Source organism: Neoarius graeffei, chromosome 18 (assembly GCF_027579695.1).
Source record: "Neoarius graeffei isolate fNeoGra1 chromosome 18, fNeoGra1.pri, whole genome shotgun sequence".
Classification (NCBI taxonomy): Eukaryota; Metazoa; Chordata; class Actinopteri; order Siluriformes; family Ariidae; genus Neoarius; species Neoarius graeffei.
The window spans coordinates 49645374-49670373 of NC_083586.1; the positions used below are offsets into that span (position 1 = coordinate 49645374).

Consider the following 25000-nt stretch of genomic DNA (forward strand, 5'->3'; position numbering starts at 1 on the left):
GCGGTACCCGCATTCAGTCCACCACATTTCATACAGTTCATAATACACTATGATCATTGATTTTTGGCTAGAAAAGTAGACTCTAGGGGTATATGTTGTTGCCGAGCGGAGCGAGGCTGAAAATTTTTGCAGAATATCCCCAAGCCGCCTAGTCTGGTTAACACCAGGCCATATCACAAGTGAAATATGGTCTGGAATCCGCCTATTGAATTTCTCGTAGGGGAGGTGTGGTTTACGATTGTCAATGGCCGTTTATTGGACGTTGCGAATGTCTATCATTTGGCGTATACGTAGCCCATGGCCAATCATGGCAGTTGTACCCGGTGACGTAGTTAGAGCGACGAAGAGGCGAAGAAGAGAAGGAAAGAGAAAGAGAAGGCAAAACAAAAATAGGAAAACAATGGCACCGAACGATTACTGCCGTTTGTGCAAGACAAAGCGTGATCGAAAGTTTGGTTCGTATCGCTCGCCGCCATGTTAAATGTGATCCGTAAACAGTCCCAAATAAACTACAAGTTTGTCGAGTAGTACGCGTCACCGTCTTTCCACCCCTCCCCACTCTCTGATTGGCTCCCTAACTCAGGCGAGCCTTTAGACCATAGTTTCCATGCTGTCTTTTCAGATCGGAACGATTGTGCAAAGCAGCATGGGATTTCCCAGGCTACAAGCCGCCACATTGTAGGAGGCAGTAATCTCCTCATCTACATACAAAGTAGGGTCACATTTTCATGACCCCCCATCAAGTAGTGTCACTTTTTCATGACCCCCCCCCCCCCCCCCATAAATTCATAGCCCCCCCCATAAATAATGACCGCCCCCTAAAATTAAAAAGAGCCTTCTCAAGATTATCACAACTTTATATTTTGATTTTGTACCTGAAAACAATACTGACAAAAGACAGTAACTCAGTCCAAATGACCAGCAATGGACTCAAAAACAGTCAAATCAAATTGAAATGTATAAATGTATGTTTATATTTGAACATATTTGAATTTCACCGTTCTGATGGTCTCCTTGCCGCAACTGTCTTCGTCTACAAGATGCTATTTTTATAATTCTGGGTAAAATATGAGTAATAAAATTTAACTTGTCTCGAAAACGTACTGGCCCGCCCGGGCCACTGTTTGGCCAAATTTAGTGGCCCGAACTGGCCCGAAAGACGTAAAAAACACCGCCGGGCCATCAGGCAAGTGCTAATGTCGAGCCCTGAATTTCCAAACTGTTGACAAGACAAAGTTTAATATAACATCTGTTTAACTTATAACGTGAAAGTAAGGTTAATAATATAACTTGGATTACGCATTTTTCAGTTTTACTCAAATTAGGGTGGTGCAAAAATGAGTACGCCCCACAACAAAAACTACTACATCGAGTACTTTGTCTGGCCTCCATGATTTTTAATGACAGCACCAAGTCTTCTAGGCATGGAATGAACAAGTTGGAGACATTTTGCAACATCAATCTTTTTCCATTCTTCAACAACGACCTCTTTTAGTGACTGGATGCTGGATGGAGAGTGATGCTCAACTTGTCTCTTCAGAATTCCCCATAGGTGTTCGATTAGGCTCAGATCAGGAGACGTACTCGGCCACTGAATCACTTTCACCCTGTTCTTCTTCAGAAATCCAACAGTGGCCTTAGATGTGTGTTTAGTCATGTTGGAAAAGTGCACGACGACCAAGGGCACGGAGTGATGGTAGCATCTTCCCTTTCAGTATAGAGCAATACGTCTGTGAATTCATGATGCCATCAGTGAAATGCAGCTCCCCGACACCAGCAGCCCCACATAAGGACACTGCCACCACCATGTTTCACTGTAGGCACCAGGCATTTTTCTTTGTATTCCTCACCTTTGCGACGCCATACGGTTTTGAAGCCATCAGTTCCAAAAACATTTATCTTGGTCTCATCACTCCAGAGTATAGAGTCCCAGTAGTCTTCATCTTTGTCAGCATGGGCCCTGGCAAACTCTAGGCGGGTTTTTTTGTGCCTGGGCTTTAGGAGAGGCTTCTTTCGTGGACGGCATCCATGCATGCCATTCCTCTGCAGTGTACGCCGTATTGTGTCACGGGAAATAGTCACCCCAGTTTGGCTTTCTACTTCTTTAGATAACTGCAGTGAACTTGCATGCCGATTTTCTTCAACCGTTCTCATCAGAAGACGCTCCTGTCGAGGTGTTAACTTCCGTGGACGACCTGGACGTCTCTGTGAGATGGTTGCAGTTCCATCTTTCTGAAATTTTTGTCCCACTTTTGCGACAGTATTCTGACTGATAAGTAAAGCTTTGCTGATCTTCTTGTAGCCTTCACCTTTGTGGTGTAAAGAAATTTATTTTCTTTGAGGAATTCTGAAGAGACAAGTTGAGCATCACTCTCCATCCAGCATCCAGTCACTAAAAGAGGTCGTTGTTGAAGAATGGAAAAAGATTGATGTTGCAAAATGTCGCCAACTTGTTCATTCCATGCCTAGAAGACTTGGTGCTGTCATTAAAAATCATGGAGGCCAGACAAAGTACTAGATGTAGTAGTTTTTGTTGTGGGGTGTACTCATTTTTGCACCACCCTAATTTGAGTAAAACTGAAAAATGTGTAATCCAAGTTATATTATTAACCTTACATTCACGTTATAAGTTAAACAGATGTTATATTAAACTTTGTCTTGTCAACATTTTGGAAATTGTTTGCGTTCATTGAGATTTATTTAAAATGTTACTTTTCAAAGGGGGCGGACTCATTTACGCTGAGCACCATACATCAGGCTTGTAGTACTCGAATCTGACTCGTGCCCTAATTTTAAGGACTTGTGACTTGACTTGGTCTCGTGCAATAACTGCATTCGGACTCGTAAATTGGAGACGGGGATTCGGATTTTTTTCTTTATTTTTTGTAACATGCCATAATTTGGCATCAGATATTTATATCTACATTAATTTTTGTACTAATTTCGTGCAAGAATGTCACACCTGCGCGCCTTGGCGCGTGCATCAGATAGACTCTCGGGCGTGCTCCAGACAGCATGTGCGCCAAGCGGACTCTTGCACGTGCTGTAAACGACTCGCACCTGCACAGGATTAAGGCGCAATCAGCGCGGCGATATAAAAACTGTGAAAACACACTTACTTTGCGAAGTATTGAGTTGCGTTGCTGACACATTGCCGAGCCTTATTTCCTTGTTTGGTTTCCTGATCCCTGATTTCCTGTTTCTCGTCTTTGATTCTGCCGAGTCTACGATAGCCTGTTTGTGCCTCGCTGGACCTGTTGCCTGTTTCACTGTTTTACGATTTTGCCTGCCATTCTGGATTGTTTACCGTCTTCACTTGTATTCATAAACACACCTTCTGCACTTACATCCGTCTCCCAACCATCTCTGACAGAATACTTCACACTCCCTGATAAAGAAAGAAAGAAAGCACAACTTTATTCATCACACACTTGTGAAATTTCTCTCTGCATTTAACCCGTCTGAAGCAGTGAGCGCACACACATACCCAGAGCAGTGGGCAGCCATGCTAACATCACCCGGGGAGCAGTTGGGAATTAGGTGCCTTGCGCAAAGGCACCTCAGCCCAAGGCCGTCCCATATTAACCTAACCTGCATGTCTTTGGACTGTGGGGGAAACCGGAGCACCTGGAGGAAACCCACGCAGACACGGGGAGAACATGCAAACTCCGCACAGAAAGGCCCTCGCCGGCCACTGGGCTCGAACCTGGACCTTCTTGCTGTGAGACCGCCCCAATGCACATTCACCTGTTCATACATGTTCAGGAACAAACTAATGTTAACGGTGCTAAAACAGCCACCGTCAAATGGTGCGGTTGGAGTCATGTTCTCGGACTCGACTCTAAATTTTTTTTTTTTTTTTTTAATTGACTTGGACTTGAACACTGGGGACTTGAGACTTGTGGTTTAGTGACTCGACTCCAACACTGCTGTACATACAGGAAACTTTTTCGATGGAATAAAAAACGTGTTCTATTCCCTTCCTAGCGGGTTTCACTCATTTGGTTTGATAGCATGCAATATTGTTAGCGTATGGCTTATCCTACGTGTCTTACGTCACTCTACCCAAAGGAGCATGAGCGTTGAATATGGTTTACGATATTGTAGGGCTGCACAATTAATCGAATTTAATCGAAAATCGTGATTTTGTCTGCCACGATTAAATTAAATGAAAATCGCAATTTATTTCCATTTAAAATGCGAGCTCTGCTGCATATCTGATCAAGCACTTTTTGACCAGTACTCCGCCAAACCATTAGGGGGCGAACCAACGCATGTAAGGTTTCATTACTCCGCCTAAATAAGCAAGCAAGCCAAGTGCGCAGAGCTTCAGTGCAGCGGTATCCAGTGTTGCCAGATTGGGCGGTTTTAAGTGCATTTTGGCGGATTTGAACATATTTTGGGCTGGAAAACGTCAGCAGTGTCTGGCAACACTGGCGGTATCTTCTTCAAGGGGTGATAGCGTGAGAGTAGGTAACAGATTGAACGTATTTAGCACTGGAGGCAATGTTGTGACCTGCCTTCGCTCATGTTTAAAGCCAGAGCATGTTGATAGGCTGGTCTTTCTAGCTTAAACACTTGTAGGCCTCAGTATAATGCTATGTAATTGTTGCAATTGAGTTTTCAGTTCCTTCATCCTTTGGTAATTTCTTGGATAAATTTCATTTATTTGTCATTTGGAAATCAGAATTTCTCTTTTAAATTTCATTCTACACTGAAAGCTGTTCATATTGTTTGTTTGAATATAGTGAAATAAAATTTAAGTGGGCGGCACGGTGGTGTAGTGGTTAGCGCTGTCGCCTCACAGCAAGAAGGCCTGGGTTCGAGCCCCGTGGCCGGCGAGGGCCTTTCTGTGTGGAGTTTGCATGTTCTCCCCGTGTCCGCGTGGGTTTCCTCCGGGTGCTCCGGTTTCCCCCACAGTCCAAAGACATGCAGGTTAGGTTAACTGGTGACTCTAAATTGAGCGTAGGTGTGAATGTGAGTGTGAATGGTTGTCTGTGTCTATGTGTCAGCCCTGTGATGACCTGGCGACTTGTCCAGGGTGTACCCCGTCTTTCGCCCGTAGTCAGCTGGGATAGGCTCCAGCTTGCCTGCGACCCTGTAGAAGGATAAAGTGGCTACAGATAATGAGATGAGATGAGAAAATTTAAGTGATTTTCCCTAACATCAAGAATAATCGTGATTACAATTTTGATCAAGATAATCGTGATTATCATTTTTTCCATAATCGTGCAGCCCTACAATATTGCATGGCTGTCAAGACAACATGATGTCACGCGTCGGAGACGTAACTCTTCCGCGCTAGCGAGCGACTGTGACAACTTGTAAACAAACATGGCCGCCTGGTTTGCTTCGTTAAATAGGGAAGATTTTGAGAGAATTTTGAAAGAGAAAGGCGCGTTGAACACCCGAAAGGAATGTGTATGTATAATAATAATAATAATAATAATAATAATGTTGGCTGGCTTTTTTTTTTTCATGGTATATCAGAGATATTACATTCTGAATGGAATATATCTTATACCACTGAACACCAGCCAGTATTATTTAAATAATTTAGCCCGGTCCGTTAGGTTCCTGAGCATTGACAGACCGCACATTGGAGCTTTTATTTTAATTGCCTGGCGGACGAGCTAAGGAATGTCTGATTTGTCCACCCTGACCTTTATAATGATCATTGTATCCCTCGAGCACCAATTCAGACTTGATACAGAATAATCCTCCAGCAGCACCCCAGAGTTTTCCATCTCATCATGTCATCAGTAAACGTGAAATAAAATGAGTGGTGCTGTTTTGGTGGTGGGCCAAATTGTAAAATGTATTTTTGACAGAAGAAGCCTTTATTTGTCACATGCACACTTCAAGCACAGTGAGATTCATCCTCTGCATTTAACCCATCTGAAGCAGTGAACACGCACACACCCACACCCAGGCAGCCACACTACAGAACCCGGGGAGCAGTCAGGGGTTAGGTACCTTGCTCAAGGGCACTTCAGCCCAGGGCCGCCCCACGTTAACCTAACTTCATGTCTTTGGACTGCGGGGGAAACTGAAGGAAACCCACGCAGTTACAGGGAGAACGTGCAAACTCCACAGAGAAAGGCAGCTGGGCTTGAACCCAGAACCTTCTTGCTATGAGGCAACAGTGCTAACCACTACACCACCGTGCCACCCAAACGATTATCACCCCAGAGCGGACTTGAACCCACAATCCATTGCAGAGGAGGCCACTGCCTTATCCATTAAACCACTACACCGAAGGTGTCTAATTGTAGGAGTTCTCCAGACACGCTGGATAAAATGGTGGACGTAGGGTCTGGAAGGAAACTAGGATCTCGGTCTAAACTGGACAGGATCAACCTTGGTGCCTTGAAAACATGTGAATATTCAACCACACTATCCTGCAAGTTGGCCTAGTGGTTAGCGTGTCTGCCTCTCGATCGCGAGTTCTACTTGCGGTCGGGTCATACCAAAGACAATCATAAAAATGATGGCTGTCTGGCAAGGCACGCTGCAATACAGATGTGAGTGGGGAGTCAAACTCTCGCGGTTACCAGACGACTGGTCCCACACTGTAACCTTGCTGTACAAGTGAGAGGCCGAGGGCTGTAGAAGCGGAGATCAGCGCCGCCCAATGCACCTTAAGGGCCTGGTTAGTACTGGGTTGGACGACTGCCTGGGAAGACCAGGTCCTGGCATGGGAAGGAATTTGACTTTGATTCAACCCCACTGAAGACGTATGTAGAAGGAAAGGGGTCTATGGGAATTGCCAGGATCCCATCGGTATTCTGCAATCCCATTTTAGATTAGTGCAGCGGAGACGGCTGAGCCATCACTTCAGCGCCTGGGATGTTTATTAGACCTACTCTTACTGTAGTTTGTCCACTTTGAAAGAAATTTGAACGAAACCGAAATAAGAACAACATCAGAGCATGAAGAATGCAGACAGTTTGAACAGACAACATGCCTCCCAAGTGTCTTCCAGGAAATGTTTTAATTGGATCAGTTGTGAAAACGCAAAAGCATGTTTTTCATCAAGTGAACGATGGTCACATAGGCTGCCAGAGGATAACCTGACCCATCATGTGAAATTCCTTCCTCTGTGTTCTGACTCACTTCCTGTCCTGCTGTTCTCCCCGATTAGTGCCATATACAGTAAAAGCTCTGCATTTCTTGTTCCTTAGCATTGGTTTCCTGAGTAGTGTCTCTCTTTAGCTCATCTGTCCACAAGGCCGATGAGCTGTTGCCATGGCGTGGGGTCCATTGTCTGTCTGTCCGTCGTCCACAATTCGGTAAAATCGTATCTCCTTAAAGGAACAGTCCACCGTACTTCCATAATGAAATATGCTCTTATCTGAATTGAGACGAGCTGCTCCGTACCTCTCCGAGCTTTGCACGACCTCCCAGTCAGTTATATTATCCTACTCTTATCTCTTAAGGCCAATTTATGCTGACAACCCAGTTCTCGCAGATAGCGTCGCGGTTGATCGAGGAAGTACGGACATCTATACGACTCCAGTTCTAGTCATTATATAAAAAAAAAAAGTTCTAGTTATTATAAGTAACCGGAGGATAAACACTCCACTAACCACACCCACCAACTACTCCTAGCGACTTCGCGCCCCCTTGCATTGTGCCGGTGAATAACATCGCGCACGCCTATTACTCCCGCTCAACAATAAATTACAACTGTCTGCGAAAAGCTATCTGCGAAAGCCTTGTCGCAAGAGCATGCAGAGGCCTTTAGAGTTTTCGAAACTGAAACCTCCGAACCGAGGCTAACATACACACGCTGTCACCATGACCCAAACTCTTATTTCCTGGAAATGGCCCGGCGCTAGAGCTCAGTGGTCTCAATACTCTTTTTGACAACTTCCTGTAAAGGGGGCCAACCTGGAGTATATTTTAAAATTGGAATGCCCGTCTGTCCGTCCCCCCCCCCCCACACTTTATCCTGTTCTACAGGGTCACAGGCAAGCTGGAGCCTATCCCAGCTGATTTATGGGCATTCTTGCGTTCTTACAAACACGATGACTCTATGAGGCCGTAGCCACAATTATATCAACTTCACGAATTTTCTTCTGACTAGAATTGTATCTCCTCTCTCGTTTATCATGCGAATTCAGTTCTGATGGATGTTTTGGGTCGATCTTCCCGCCGGGAACAAAACGTAGTCCTTTGTAGATTTTCCTGTTGTAAACAATTAGTCGCGGAGGTTGGTCCTCTCTCACATCGTCGCATTCCAGTTCTGTTTGATGTTTTGGTCGTCGTGAGTATTTTGATGGCAGACCAGATGAGCGACTACGTCCTTGACGTTCTGGTTTATGATTGCTTTGTTTTGTCTTGTCTGTCTTTAATTTTACAAGGTCTTGTCGTCATCTCTTTCATAGCGTACAAGTTAAAATAAAGCACGTCTGCATTTTCATCCAACTCCTGAGGAAATCATGACAACTATATTCTTAAAGAGGGAATGATTTAAACTGAGACGGTGATTTGAAAAATGATTGTGTTTATCCTGTTCAGACAATATTCGCTGAGATATATATATATATATATATATATATATATATATATATATATATATTTTTTTTTTTCTCTCCGCCAAAATGCTTGCTATATATTTCATTGCACTCATGCAAATAATACACTTCTGTGTGACTCCTGCCACAGTACTGTTGAATTCTTGGTTCAGGTTTGTCAGAAGAAGTAATCTCATCTCATCTCATTATCTCTAGCCGCTTTATCCTTCTACAGGGTCGCAGGCAAGCTGGAGCCTATCCCAGCTGACTACGGGCGAAAGGCGGGGTACACCCTGGACAAGTCGCCAGGTCATCACAGGGCTGACACATAGACACAGACAACCATTCACACTCACATTCACACCTACGGTCAATTTAGAGTCACCAGTTAACCTAACCTGCATGTCTTTGGACTGTGGGGGAAACCGGAGCACCCGGAGGAAACCCACGCGGACACGGGGAGAACATGCAAACTCCACACAGAAAGGCCCTCGCCGGCCCCGGGGCTCGAACCCAGAACCTTCTTGCTGTGAGGCGACAGCGCTAACCACTACACCACCGTGCCGCCCACATTTGTTTCTATAGTAATAAATAATTCCAAGGACTTGTATGACGGATGCTCAAGTTACGCATCGAAAAATGTGTTCTTGATTAAAGATAAACAAATAAGCTGCTTGTTGATATGAGGAAATCTTTCCCAGTGTCTTCAGTGAGTCAGTGCTTTGTAAAGATCAGTAAATTTTCCATGACAGGGATGTCATCAGGACAGAAGACTCTGTTTTTCTGGTTTCTCAGGAGCATAAACTGTGGTGTTTTAACCCCTATCAAAAAGGAGGCTGGTAAAGAAACAACACAGGTGCTATCTTGTCTCAAGGAAATATATATAAAAAAAAAAGTGTGACGTTGTCCAATAAAATTGCACTTGTTACCAGATTACGATGATGGAGGAAAACTGTTCAAGATGTACTCTTATAGGAGATTATTCTACATCCAGGACACTTTTTCGATGGAATAAAAACCTCTTCTATTCCCTTCTAGCAGGTTTCATTCATTAGAAACTATAGAAATGTATAGAAACGGGTTCCATCCAGCTGTCCATCCGGTCAAGTTTTCGTGTCCGGGCCATATCTTTTAAAACTACTGAAGATATCTTCATGAAACTTTGTATCCATATCAAGCAACACGTGAACTGGTGCCTTTTGCTATTTTGGATTTTTTGAAGAAAAATTTTTACATCAAAAATAGATTTTGACTTTGTTTCTAAGAGCAGTGTTCGTTTCCGGAGCATATATCCAAAACTATTCATGATACGGGTTTGAAACTTGGTGTACATGTGAACGAGGTGATGTAGATGTGCCTTTTTATACTAAGAAATCTGACATTTTTAATTTTCCATTTTTCCATGGAAACAATTTCAGACTTAGGCCCAATCCCAATTCTAATTTCTACCCCTCCCCCTTCCCCTCCCCCTTCCCCTTGGCCCTTCCCCTTGAAACTGAGCTACAAGGGATAGGGCTTGAAATTCAACCCTTACGTATTGGGATAGCCCTTCAACGATCGCATACGTCATCGCGTACCTCCGTCAGCGTTTACGTTAGCAAAACGCGACCAAATGCGTCATTGGCTGCGACCAGCCGCTACAGTCAGAGCCAGAAATCTCTGCTGGCAGGGTGTGATTTGTTAACTAACACCACTGAATGGGATATCTTTGGCACTTCATGCACCACATCCGACAGAATGAGGTGTCAGAACACTCATGTAAACAATAAAAGCGAGAATAACAGAACAAAACGTACGCAGTCAAGCAACCGAAAACAATACTCACTCCCAAAGCTTTTTAGCAGCAGCTTGGATTTCAGAAATCGCTGCTCATTCTCAGCTCGAAAGCGAATCAAGCGGCGTGTTTCCTCTGGATAACAACTTAAAACACGTAAATAATGGAGAAAATACATTTATGACAATCTTTCGCCGCGGGAACCGCCATCTTTCTGAAATCCGCATGAAATCTCGCTGAAATCCGCATGGCATTGTGGGAAATCACTCAAACCCCTTCGTTCGGAGTCAGCTCCAGGAAAATCTCCGTTTGGAGGGGTACAGAAGCCCTACCCCTTCCCCTACCCCTCCGCGTTAACTGGGATTGGGATACCCCTACCCCTTCACGTGAACGCGCAAAATGGAGGGGAAGGGCCAAGGGGTTGGTCCAAGGGGTGAAATGGGATTCGGCCTTAGTCTCTCAGGTTAGTCGTAGGGGTAGGTTTTGTTTCCGGAGCGGAACTTGAAAACTGAGTGTTATAGGCTTGAAAGCTGGTATATGTGTTGAGTAAGTAATGTATACGTGCCTTTTGATACAAAGAAATGTGATAAATTTTTATTTTTAGCTCACCTGGACCAAAGGTCTGGTGGGTTTATGCCACAGGCTGCTGAGGTCAGTGTAAAGAGGTAGGGTTGGTTTCCTGCAGCACAGCTTGGAAAAATATGACGACTAATATATCTTGAAACTTGGTATAGACCCCTTTCACTGACGTCACCCGAAACCAGAAGTAAACAGACCCTGCGCCATTTTGGAAGACCAACAAACTCCTGATAACGGCAGCGGTATGTGAACCCACGAGAATAAAGTGGAGTGGCAAACGACTTAAACAAATCTGAGCTGTTTTATTTATGATTTATTGGCCCAACAGTAGACTTGAAAGAAACCTGTGTGAGACTTGGCAAAAAACTGTGGATATAATGGATGTCTGTGCATGATCTGCGGACACTTTGAGGTAAGCAAACGCAAGAAATTCAGATTTAAAACATGATAAATTGGCCTCAAGTTGATAACTGTATGAGGAGCAAGCCTCCCAGACTTCTACAATTTAATAATAATAATAATTTAGGATGGTTTGGGGCTTGCTCTCCCTCCTATTATATAAATAAAACATAGTTATTGTGTAGGCATATATCATAAATACATATGTATAATTTGGATAAATTAACCTAAATTATGGATACCTTAATAGTAACAAAAAGTATTAATTTTTCAACTGAAAAGATATATTATTAAAAGATAAATATCAACAAGATTACCTTGGCCATAACTATGTAGGTTCTTCTTAATAACAGCTGTAATATCACGAACCAAGCCGCTAACAACATAATTGTAAGCCTGTAGCCCTTTGTAGGCTTTCAGGTCATCAGCAGTGTAGGCACTGGGTGTAAACAACAAATAGTTTACAATGTCTGGGTAGCAAACAGATGGCAGAATTGGTGTCCGGTCCTCCTTATGTATCTGACATGGAGAAATAATATAAATCGTGCTGCCTACCAGATTACAGTCGTCTGTTTTATTGTATCAGTACTAGTATCGCTTACTATACTCATCAGTCATGGATTAGTCCAGTACAACATGACCAGCTTGCTTTTTTTCCATTTGACTGTCGCAAGTTTTTTCAGGCTGGTACAGTCAAAAATTGAAAAAAGTTTTGGCCGACTAAACTAGTCATCGATTCTACAGTACTAGTGTATTAATTGGAGTCAACATTTAAACGTTCGATAAAAACTTTAAACCAGTACAATCTCTTCTTCAAAGTTTCACCAAAGGGTTTTATTTCTGCAATTTAAAGCTCATAATACTGTGTAACTTTGGTCGAGTAAAAACACGGAGCAAAAACATGGCTGAATCCTGAATGACTCCTATTTGTTTAAATAGGGGACTACATAGGCAGCAGAATGTAGTTTCTTTTTCCCTGCCATGGAAGCGCACTTGTATACCGAGGAGGAAAGCAATTTGCATTACAGCCGTGAGGCGGCTCGGCTCGGTTTTCCCTTTCGGGCGCTCTCGTTTTCTGTTAGAATTTGGTAAAGAAAAAAAATATATATTATTTACCAGCTTACCGGGTCCATTAACATAAATCTGACAGCTGACAAGGTCGGGATATAAACAAACTTTTGCGTTAAACTGTGTGCTTGGATTCATATAATTTTTTCTGTATCTTATCATATGGGTCAAACCCATCAATCACAGCCAGTTTCTCCGCATACCTGCCCTTTCTGCAACTGGTAATGTACTCACATAACCAGAATTATCAGCCATCGTGTCACTTTTACTCTCGCTCGTACTTTGTTTTATATTGTGAGTGCATGTACTTGGTCTTCCAATATGGTGCCTAACAAAATCTCGCGGCGCGGTGACGTCATGTGAAAGGGGTCTATATAGGGCGGGGGATACAGAGGAGTCTGTCTGTCTTGTTTGGTCTGATAGCATGTAATATTGTTAGTATATTGCTTATCCTACGTGTATTACATCACTCTAGTCTACCCAGTGGAGAATGAGCATTGAATATGGTTGAATATATTGCATGGTTGTCAAGACAACATGATGTTACACATTGGAGGCGGAAGACTTCCATGCTAGCGAGTGACTGACAACTTGTAAAAAAAAAAAAAAAGGCCGCCAGGTTTGCTTCGTTAAATACGCAGGATTTTGAGAGAATTTTGAAAGAGACTCATTGGACACCCGAAAGGAATGTGTATGTATAATAATAATAATAATAATAATATTGTCTGGCTTTTTTTTTGTGGTCTATCAGATGTATTCCATTCAGCTGCTCATCTTCGACTCATTCAATATCATGCTAGCTGAATGGAATATATCTGATCTACCACTCAATGCCAGACGATATTATGTAAATATTCAATTTTGTGGTGGTAACTAGAACTATATAGTTGAAGGGGAACTGAAGTCATTTTTAAACTTGCTGTATTTCTTAACGTGTTATTCAATAACGTTTTCGGTTTTAGTAACCTTATATCATGACTCGTATTGGCAACTAATTGCAATTAAATATTATACTTATCGGCCTATTCGGTTTTTAGCCATGGTGAATTTAGTTCGTTTGGTCCACGGCTGGGCGGCATGGTGGTGTAGTGGTTAGCGCTGTCGCCTTACAGCAAGAAGGTCCTGGGTTCGAGCCCCGGGGCCGGCGAGGGCCTTTCTGTGCGGAGTTTGCATGTTCTCCCCGTGTCCGCGTGGGTTTCCTCCGGGTGCTCCGGTTTCCCCCACAGTCCAAAGACATGCAGGTTAGGTTAACTGGTGATTCTAAATTGACCGTAGGTGTGAATGTGAGTGTGAATGGTTGTCTGTGTCTATGTGTCGGCCCTGTGATGACCTGGCGACTTGTCCAGGGTGTACCCCGCCTTTCGCCCATAGTCAGCTGGGATAGGCTCCAGCTTGCCTGCGACCCTGTAGAAGGATAAAGCGGCTAGAGATAATGAGATGAGAATGAGATGAGATGGTCCACGGCAGGCGTCGCTTATCCGCGCGATCTTCACGAGACTTGAGCGCAACTTCGAGACGTGACGTGTCAGCCAGGTGTCAGTGCCGCCATTTTGAAAACTGTTTTCCAAACGAAGTATTGCACATTCCGGCTTGAAAGTCAGCATTCGAAAGGAGGCACGCACGTCTTTTTGACAACGTTGGCAGATGTTGGTCGCTTTGATTTCCGCTGTGCATTTTACTTCCGTCCTACGATGTCTCGCACAGGTCTCAACGAATCTCGTTTACGGCCATCGCTTTGACATATGGACTGATATATATGTGTTACATAGCGTATTTCAAACACTTATAACTTCCTTTAGCAGTGACAAAATAGCGGTCAGAAATTCGTTCCGATATTTAATAAAATGAGAAATAGAATTTTGATGATAATAAATTTGCCTTCAGTTCCTCTTTAATTGTTTATCTGTTTACTTTGTCGCAAAACCAGCATTTCGGTTCATTGCTTCCGATGACATTTTTGCATTACAAAATTTACTTACATGCGCCTAAGACTTTTTCACAGTACTTTGATTTCTTGGTGTTCAGCCTTTTGGACCTCCTGTACCATGTATAATGTAATCATTCATCAGCAAAGCCTTTTCAAGAGGGAGCTTCCTTTTTTCCAGCTGATAATGGAGGAAGATAAGGAGCTAAACGTCACGCCACAGACTTTTGGTTCAGCTCCAACTGGAGATACTGCTATTTGAGGTCCAAAGGTGGCCCTCTTATCTGGATCGTCTTGTGCTACATCCTGGTATTTGTACACCCGGGTCAATTATGTGATGCAATACAATAACCTCAGATCAAGTCCACCCAACCCTGTTTACCTCCGCTTGAGGGAATTCACTCGGCTTAAAGTACAAAGATAGCAGTATTGCGCCATCACAGCGATAATTATACAGTATATGACTGTGATCTTGGAGAAGGCGGAGATTAAAACAGACTTGCCAGTGTGCTTGTTTATCAGCCCGACACTGCCGGTAGTGCTCTCTGGAATGGAATTGGCCAGGAGACTATTCTAGATGTCTTTGAGTGAAAGTAAACAACCTCTAACTCAACAAAGACCCAACAACAGGGAACGCAGCAGAACGCACACAATAGTTTTCAGATCAACTGAATGCCGAAGAAGCATTCATAAATAAACAAAACAAGCGCTTGTTGTCGGGTTGGAGGCATAACAGTGTGGACAGACAGTTTGGATTAGCACTCTTGCGATAGTTGATGTCTGTCCTCAAAACACGCTGCAGTTTTCCAGTCTACCAAAGTGAGCCAATGGATGGGATCCAACAGTGTGCAGTTACAAGGTAGACTTGAAACTACATAATGTTAAAAAAAAAAAAAAATAGATTTTTTTTTTGCATCCATGGGCTGTGAAACGTTATATATGTTAAAGCTAGACGGCCTTTCGATTTCATAAAATCGGTGAAATTTAGTTCCCTCTGAAATGTGGTCATTGTGATGGATGTTTATTTCTGTAATATCTCACAAAATATCAGCCCATTCTGTGGCTGGGAAGTTATTTAGTTTGAGGGGATTCCCGAGCAAATAATGCGGATGAAATCGCTCGCTTCGCGCAGTCAAGCAGACAGAGGAAGTCCGTGTGCGCATGCACAGCTTTACCTTTGAGCGTGCACTGACGGTTCCATCATTCTGTCGCTAAACGAACAGCTGATCACACCGAGGTGCTCACTGAGCGCCGATATTTATTAGTTTGGTCCTGCGTTTCCTTTCCTTCACCACGTAACGTCTTCTCGCTTTCCGTTACTGTAGACGGTCTTTCATGTTTCATTCGCGTCCTCCATTTTTCTCTCCTGTTTCAAATTTGTATCCCACAGTGCCTTGCGCAAACAGAGAAAGCCCACCATGTCATGCATGACGTAGTATCTTGTATTGGGTCATGGTGAAGCAGGAAAAAATAGCGGAGAATTTAGGGCCACGTGGCTCTAAATTCATTAATTGTTCTATTAAAAAAACTAATAAAATTGGAAGTCTGTGATTCAAATTCAGCTTTCAGTCCACTAAACAAAATAATTGGGTGTCGGGAAAATTCTTTTTATGACCTACGCTTGAAAAATCTGAAAGGCAGTCTTGCTTTAATTTTCCAATCCCATGTTGATCAGTTTTGCAAACTAGTCAAAAAACAAACAAACAAAGGCTTGGCAATGTGTGTGGTTTTTTTTTTTTTTTTTTCCTAAGCTTCAGCTACATAGGTTTGGCGATCCTGTGCCCACTGGAGACTCCGATTCTTGTTCTTGGCTGAGAGAAGTTGACCCCAATAAGGTCTTCTGCTGTTCTAGCCCATCACCGTTTAACCGATTTAATACTAATCAGTTAAATGGTTAATTTAAAAAAAAAAAATGATAAAAATTTGCAGTGTGGTAAACGCACAGAACGTAGAGAGGGTAAAAATATAGGACAGGACCTAACGTTACAGCCTATCAACTCATGGGGGTGTATCGACATGTGCAACCAATACAGCTGCCTACAGGCCCCTTTCACATGACGTCACCGCGCCGCGAGATTTTGTTAGGCGCCATATTGGAAGACCAAGTACATGCACTCACAATATAAAACAAAGTACGAGCGAGAGTAAAGTGACACGATGGATGATAATTCTGGTTATGTGAGTACATTACCAGTTGCAGAAAGGGCACGGTATGTGGAGAAACTGGCTGTGATTGATGGGTTTGACCCATATGATAAGACTCAGAAAAAATTATGTGAATCCAAGCACACAGTTTAACGCAAAAGTTCGTTTATATCCCGACCTTGTCAGCTGTCAGATTTATGTTAATGGACCCGGTAAGCTGGTAAATAATATATATTTTTTCTTTACCAAATTCTAACAGAAAACGAGAGCGCCCGAAAGGGAAAACCGAGCCGAGCCGCCTCACGGCTGTAATGCAAATTGCTTTCCTCCTCGGTATACAAGTGCACTTCCATGGCAGGGAAAAAGAAACTACATTTTGCCGCCTATGTAGTCCCCTATTTAAACAAATAGGAGTCATTCAGGATTCAGCCATGTTTTTGCTCCGTGCTTTTGCTCTACCAAAGTTATACAGTATTATGAGCTTTAAATTGCATAAATAAAACCATTTGGTGAAACTCTGAAGAGATTGTACTGGTTTAAAGTTTTTACCTAACGTTTTCATGTCGACTCCAATTAATACACTCGTAGAATCGATGACTAGTTTAGTAGGCCAAAACTTTTTTCAATTTTTGACTACCAGCCGGAAAAAACTTGACAGTCAAATGGAAAAAAAGCAAGCTGGTCATGTTGTACTGGACTAATCTATGACTGATGAGTATAGTAAGCGATACTAGTACTGATACAATAAAACAGACGACTGTAATCTGGTAGGCAGCACGATTTATTTTATTTCTCCATGTCAGATACATAAGGAGGACCGGACACCAATTCTGCCATCTGTTTGCTACCCAGACATTGTAAACTATTTGTTGTTTACACCCAGTGCCTACACTGCTGATGACCTGAAAGCCTACAAAGGGCTACAGGCTTACAATTATGTTGTTAGCGGCTTGGTTCGTGATATTACAGCTGTTATTAAGAAGAACCTACATAGTTATGGCCAAGGTAATCTTGTTGATATTTATCTTTTAATAATATACCTTTTCAGTTGAAAAATTAATAATTTTTGTTACTATTAAGGTATCCATAATTTAGGTTAATTTATCCAAATTATACATATGTATTTATGATATGCCTACACAACAACTATACTTTATTTATATAATAGGAGGGAGAGCAAGCCCCAAACCATCCTAAATTATTATTATTATTATTAAATTGTAGAAGTCTGGGAGGCTTGCTCCTCATACAGTTATCAACTTGGGGCCAATTTATCATGTTTTAAATCTGAATTTCTTGCGTTTGCTTACCTCAAAGTGTCCGCAGATCATGCACAGACTTATCCATTATATCCACAGTTTTTTGCCAAGTCTCACACAGGTTTCTTTCAAGTCGACTGTTGGGCCAATAAATCATAAATAAAACAGCTCAGATTTGTTTAAGTCGTTTGCCACTCCACTTTATTCTCGTGGGTTCACATACCGCTGCCGTTATCAGGAGTTTGTTGGTCTTCCAAAATGGCGCAGGGTCTGTTTACTTCCGGTTTCGGGTGACGTCAGTGAAAGGGGTCTATAGCCATATTTGCAGTCTGAGCAAAATGAAACGATCCAAAAGAAGTAGTGTTTGGGACCATTTCGACCGAAAGGATGACAAGGTTCTATGTAAGCTACACTACCGTTCAAAAGTTTGGGGTCACCCAGACAATTTTGTGTTTTCCATGAAAAGTCACACGTTTATTTACCACCATAAGTTGTAAAATGAATAGAAAATATAGTCAAGACATTTTTCTGGCCATTTTGAGCATTTAATCGACCCCACAAATGTGATGCTCCAGAAACTCAATCTGCTCAAAGGAAGGTCAGTTTTATAGCTTCTCTAAAGAGCTCAACTGTTTTCAGCTGTGCTAACATGATTGTACAAGGGTTTTCTAATCATCCATTAGCCTTCTGAGGCAATGAGCAAACACATTGTACCATTAGAACACTGGAGTGAGAGTTGCTGGAAATGGGCCTCTATACACCTATGGAGATATTGCACCAAAAACCACACATTTGCAGCTAGAATAGTCATTTACCACATTAGCAATGTATAGAGTGGATTTCTGATTAGTTTAACGTGATCTTCATTGAAAAGAACAGTGCTTTTCTTTCAAAAATAAGGACATTTCAAAGTGACCCCAAACTTTTGAACGGTAGTGTGTGTTGTGCAGCGTTGAAATATAGCAGTAGTCCAAACGCAATGCAGTACCACTTGCAAAGTAAACATCCATAAGCATTGTGTGATGGAGGACAACAAACTCTGCCCTCCATGTTAGCTGGGCGAAGATGTCTGAGGAGATAACTTGCATGATTTGTTTAATGGTGAAGAAAAGACATTTCGCCCATTCGTGTAATTGATGGAAGACGCCCTCGAGGAACCCCTGAAAGCATGGAAGAAGTGTATAGAGGTAGTCTGGCTAACGCGACTTCAAAGCTCTGCGAGCATTTGGTCTGGCAAAGATATTAAGCCCAACCGTTTCCCAAAGGCGTGGTTGACCCGCCTCCCTGAAATGCCTCAGTTTGCTACTGGTCGAAGCCAGAAAAGGCTGTGACGAAGCTTAAACCAATCACATCACTCTTTCCTCTGACGTATGTGACGCGACGCGACGGAAACTGCTTGAGTAACAGGAAGAAGATAAATACCTCCAGGGCTGCTCTTTGCTCCGTTTTCAATGAGAACTTCCCGTTGAATGCTTTCAATACAGCATCTACCGCTGTGTCAAAGGCTTGCCGCTGCTCCATGTTCGTAATGTTTCTAGTGAATGAAGCGCTTCCGGCATAGATTCTGTTAACAATCTATGGCTTCCGGTTGCAGTTCTACTACGTCACTGCCTTGAACACGCCTCTACCCAGGGCCGTTGGAGATGCTCAAAGTTGATTGGCTCCCGATTTTTCGGGAGCTTGGAAGAGCTGGAGAGAGCTTGCCTTGCCAGACTAAGCTCGCAACAGGCCCTCGTGTTGCGTCACACTTAGGATGGGCGGGCCCAGGCTAGTATAGAGGAAGACCCTAGGGAACTTTAAGCTCAAAAAAGAGATGGTCTATAACAGACTGAGATGGAGAACACTCATCGCTCATCCAACCCCATGAAATATGGCAACAAAAGGACGTTAAACGAAAAAGAAGAAGAAATGTGTGGTCTGTGGAGAGGGTTTTCAGGAGCGTATCAGGGACATCGGTGCCATCTCAGCAGGTATTCTCCACCGTGGGTCTCCGTCAATAGACAGCGCACAAGGCTAACGCCACAGCATGTCAACACGTTGCTATTTCTGAATAAAAATCAGTAAACAATTTGTCCGGGTTGAAATAGGCCATAAGGTTTTTTCTAGGTGTGAAAATTACAACTTTGTTTTGTTAAAACGTTAGATATTCATCATGAATTAAATTAATATACCCGATAGCGAAGCTGGGTTTAATGACCGCCCTCTCTGCGCTTATACGTTAGAAACCGCGCCCACTTGCTGTTGATTTTAATAGGCCCGAATTTGACAATATTTTCCTCCACGGGAGACATAGGACCTGGCGGTTAAGCACACTTGGCGCTGGAGGGTGAAATGTTTTGTTTTGTTAATCTATTTTCATTGCAAAGTCTGGCGATGTCTTGCTAATTATTTACACAAGTTTGAATTGTTTGGCCTTGAGGGGATAAAACTAAAGCGCTTCAAATTTCTAAAGCATTTTGTATTGGTGTCACGGTCACTCATCCATGCGAAACAGGCCTACGTTTTCTTATTGTTAACAGTTAATCGTCCATTAAGGAATGTCAGCTATCGGTGATGGGGGGGATCTGAAATGGACATCCCTAGTTGAATGGGTTGTGCATTCTGAGATGCTTTTCTGCTCAACATGGTTGTAAAGAGTAGTTATTTGAGTTACCAGACTATTCCTGTCAGATGAAACCAGTCTGGCCGTTCTTCTCTGACCTCTCTCGTTAATAAGAAGTTTCTACATACAGAAGTTCTGCCTCTGGACTGTTTTCATTGTGTGAATATCAGCGGTTTTGGGAATACTCAAAGCAGTCCATCTGAGACCAGCAACCATGCCAGAGTCCATTGGTACCGAACCCCTGGTTCATGTGAAAATTAAAGCTAGACGGCCTTTCGATTGCATTAAAATCAGTGAAATTTAGTTCCCTCTGAAATTTGCTCATTTTATTTGAAATTTGCTCAGGTTTATTTCTGTAATATCTAAAACAAGAGTGCTCTGAGAGCACAATATCCCCCGCTGGCAACTGTATCTATGCTATAAGTGCTGCTTAGACTCTCATGAAATTGCCAAAGTACAAGTTTGATAATCAAGGGCCATAACTCTGGCAAAATGCAACTGAATTGAACGAAATTGCAATATACGCATTGGCGACGTATAACAAGGAATTCTGTCAAGTTTCATGAAATTCCACCAAAAATTGAGAGAGGAGTTGATTTTCAGAAGGTGAGTACCCTTCCCAGGAGCGGCACGGTGGTGTAGTGTTTAGTGCTGTCGCCTCACAGCAAGAAGGTCCGGGTTCGAGCCCCGTGGCCGGCGAGGGCCTTTCTGTGCAGAGTTTGCATGTTCTCCCCGTGTCCGCGTGGGTTTCCTCCGGGTGCTCCGGTTTCCCCCACAGTCCAAAGACATGCAGGTTAGGTTAACTGGTGACTCTAAATTGAGCGTAGGTGTGAATGTGAGTGTGAATGGTTGTCTGTGTCTATGTGTCAGCCCTGTGATGACCTGGCGACTTGTCCAGGGTGTACCCCGCCTTTCGCCTGTAGTCAGCTGGGATAGGCTCCAGCTTGCCTGGGACCCTGTAGAACAGGATAAAGCTGCTAGAGATAATGAGCTGAGTACTCTTCCCTGGACGGACGGATAGATATCGCCACGACTTAGACTACGTTCAGACTGCACCCTGAAACGACCCATATCCGATTTTTTTTGCCAATATGTGACCTGTATCCGATTTGTTATTGACAATCTGAACGACACAGATCCGATTTTTTCACATGCGACCCAGGCCGCTTGGATATGTGGTCCTAATTCCGATGCATATCCGTTATTTTCACATGCGACTGCAGTCTGACCGGACAGGTCGCATTCATGCGACCTACACGTCATCAACAAGAGACAAACGTCACTATTCTGCGTTGGCTAATCCCGCCTCTTTGGTGGAAAACAACATTTGTACAGTTTTCAGAATTTAAATAGACTTTTATAGAATTGATCAAGCTAATGGTGGATTTGGTAGGGACCTGGATGTTAAACCATCCTGTATTACAAGATTATAAGATTGTTCTGGAAATTTCCAGTAATTTGACACCTTCGGTCTCATTAGTCTGCTGCCCACATTAATCAGATTATAGTGTGAGTTCCGCCGCCGCCGCCACAAAAACCACATCGCCAGGTCTCGCCTCATCTCCATGCTTTACTTGCAAACTTGAAGAGTGCACTTTTTTTTTGGTTTACGTATTACGTAGATGTGCTTATTACGTGTCAATTTGCGCATGCGGGACACTTTTGGGTCGTTTTCCGTTCATATTGGAGATCGCATACAAGTCTCATATAATTGGTAATGTGAACCGCCTAACAAAAAAATCGGATTTCACAACAAATTGGATATGGGTCGTTTCAGGTTGCAGTCTGAACATAGTGTTAGTCCCTCTTCAGGTCTTTCAGGGATTTAAAAAAAAAAAAAAAAAGCAGGCCATCTGATTTTGGCTGGGAAGTTATTTAATTTGAGGGGATTTCCAAGCAAATAATGTGCATAAAATCACTCGCTTCACACAGTCAAGCAGACAGAAGAAGTCCGTCTTACCTTAGTCGTCGTCTTCTTTTTTTGGGTTTTACGGCAGCTGGCATGCAGTCTTGCATTACTGCCATCTACAGGTTTCCCTTTGAGCGTGCACTGACAGTTCCATCATTCTGTCACTAAACGAACAGCTGATCACACCGAAGTGCTATTTATTAGTTTGGTCCTGCGTTTCCTTTCCTTCTTATACAACATAACGTCTTTTTCTTCTCGCTTTCTGTTACCGTAGTCGGTCTTTCACGTTTCCTTCGCGTCCTCCTGTTTCAAATTTGTATCCCACAATGCCTTGCATGAATGGGGAAAGCCCACCACGTGATGCATGACGTAGTATCTTGTATTGCGTCATGGTGAAGCAGGAAAAAATAGCGGAGAATTTAGGGCCACCTGGCTCTAAATTGTTCTATTTAAAAAAAAAAAAATACAATTGGAAGTCTGTGATTCAAATTCAGTCGCTTTGAGTCCACTAAACAAAAATATTTGAGTGTCGGGGAAAATTCTTTTTACACTTTCTACACATGAAAAATTTGAAAGGCAGTCTAGCTTTAATCGCGTCCTCCTGTTTCAAATTTGTATCCCACAATGCCTTGCGTGAACGGGGAAAGCCCACCACGTGATGCATGACGTAGTATCTTGTATTGCGTCATGGTGAAGCAGGAAAAAATAGCAGAGAATTTAGGGCCACCTGGCTCTAAATTGTTCTATTTAAAAAAAAAAAAACAATACAATTGGAAGTCTGTGATTCAAATTCAGTCGCTTTGAGTCCACTAAACAAAAATATTTGAGTGTCGGGGAAAATTCTTTTTACACTTTCTACACATGAAAAATTTGAAAGGCAGTCTAGCTTTAATTGAAGCCCTTGACCTGTATCTGCATGATTTTGTGCACGACATATCTGTGGACCAGCTTTGGATCAGTTTTGTCAGGTTTGACCCGTTTTGTGTCAACCCTGCTGCGTTGGGGTTTTTATACTCAAAGCCTTAGCTGTTTCTTAGAACTGATTGTCTGTATGCTGGTCAGGGGAATCTGGGACTCTTTTTTTCTTTCCATGCTGCGCTTTAGTCCAGATTTGGCTCAGCAAGATCAAAAGCAGGGAACTGATAGAAAACTGTGGGAAAAAGCATTTCCCCTTGAGCGATCGGAGGTCTTTTTCATGACTGAAGTACATTTGTCTAAAAACACGGCCGTAATCTTTTGCAGCCGAGTTCTAACTCGTACGAAATCTTCCGTTTGTTCGGCCTGTTGATGAATTCCTGTTTTTCTGATTTGTTTCAGAGTATTCGTCAACAGAAGTTTGGCAATGGAGAAGATCAAATGCTTTGGTTTCGACATGGATTACACTTTAGCAGGTAAGACGACGAGACCCACGATCCGCTTCCAAGAAACTTATTGAACCCGTCGTTCACTTGCGGGCATGTTGCTGCACGTCGTCGGCTCACTGCTGCGTAATCGATTCCAGCTGTTTCTTGTTAAACTGTGACCGGACCACAATCCTTTGCAGCGTTGAGATTTTTTAAACCGTGTCACTGGGACCAGGCAGCTTTCTTCACCTTAAAAATAGCCAGCCGCACACATACTCTGAAACTCCGAGTAAACACGCAGGAGGATATATTTAAATGTTCAACACTGGTATTTGCAATTGAGAAAGAAAAAACAAGCGTCTCACGGTACACTTATCCTTGAAATGGATCTGTTACTGAAGCCAAAAACCACAAGAAAGAAAGAAACCCACTATCCTGAACGTTCAACATATATCATCATCAAATTAACACATCTTATGTATTACCACATCTTGTGTTTGTTTTTTTGGGTCAACTAGGAACCCAATACTGACAGTTTAATGTGCACCGGGTGCATCAGGTTTCCTTTGCTTTCTGCCCCTCGTCTCAGTGACTCAGCCACTAACAACAGCCGCTAGTTGCTAAATCGGGACCGCTTGCTTTAGGAAAGCAGATCAACTCTATGACATGCCAGAACTGACGGGCTTGCATTCTTCACAGACTACCTTCGTTGTAGGCTCAAGGGAGATATCACAGGCATTCGTCTCTTGATAGCCTCTCTTTACTGCATGCTGTAAAGTGTTTACAAGGCGAAGGGCTATCATGTTGTCTTGTGCTAGAATAACGTTGCTGCCACAAACCTCATCAAGTTCTCAAAGATCACTGCCACTGCAAACATTACAGTGCAGCGTAGCACGAATACGAGCCGGAATTTGGAAGAACTACATACGTCATGCCTTATCTTTCCATAGTCTAACTCTAAAATCTCACATGGGTATGGGACAGGAAAAGCTTCGATGAATCCGTCCTCTTGCCCTGTCCGTAAGATCATTACCTAATCATCTTCAGGATGTGTTTTAAGGGCTATGATTGCCCTCTGGAACCGAGGGAAAGTTCAAAGGTCAGGATTCTCCACATCAGCCTGGTGTTGAGAGCCGTGCAGACTGATGGGCCTTAGTCTAAATCACTCGAAACTGGTGACATCGACTTGCAGCTTGCAGATCAAAATAAAGTCTTTGAGCATATGTACAGTGGTGCTTGAAAGTTTGTGAAGCCTTTAGAATTTTCTATATTTCTGCATAAATATGACCTAAAACATCATCAGATTTTCACACAAGTCCTAAAGGGAACCCAGTTAAACAAATGAGACAAAAATATTATACTTGGTCATTTATTTATTGAGGAAAATGATCCAATATTACATATCTGTGAGTGGCAAAAGAATGTGAACCTTTGCTTTCAGTCTCTAGTGTGACCCCCTTGTGCAGCAATAACTGCAAC

General features: G+C 42.9%; 1 protein-coding gene across 2 annotated transcripts in view; it reads left to right on the forward strand.

Moving 5' to 3' along the window:
* nt5c2b (5'-nucleotidase, cytosolic IIb) overlaps positions 1-25000 on the forward strand; it is a 138133-nt gene that overhangs the window by 46056 nt on the left and 67077 nt on the right. For both annotated transcript variants that reach the window (XM_060898968.1, XM_060898969.1), the window contains exon 3: positions 23496-23569. In XM_060898968.1, coding sequence (XP_060754951.1) covers positions 23496-23569 — 74 coding nt within the window. The remainder of the gene's footprint in view (positions 1-23495; positions 23570-25000) is intronic.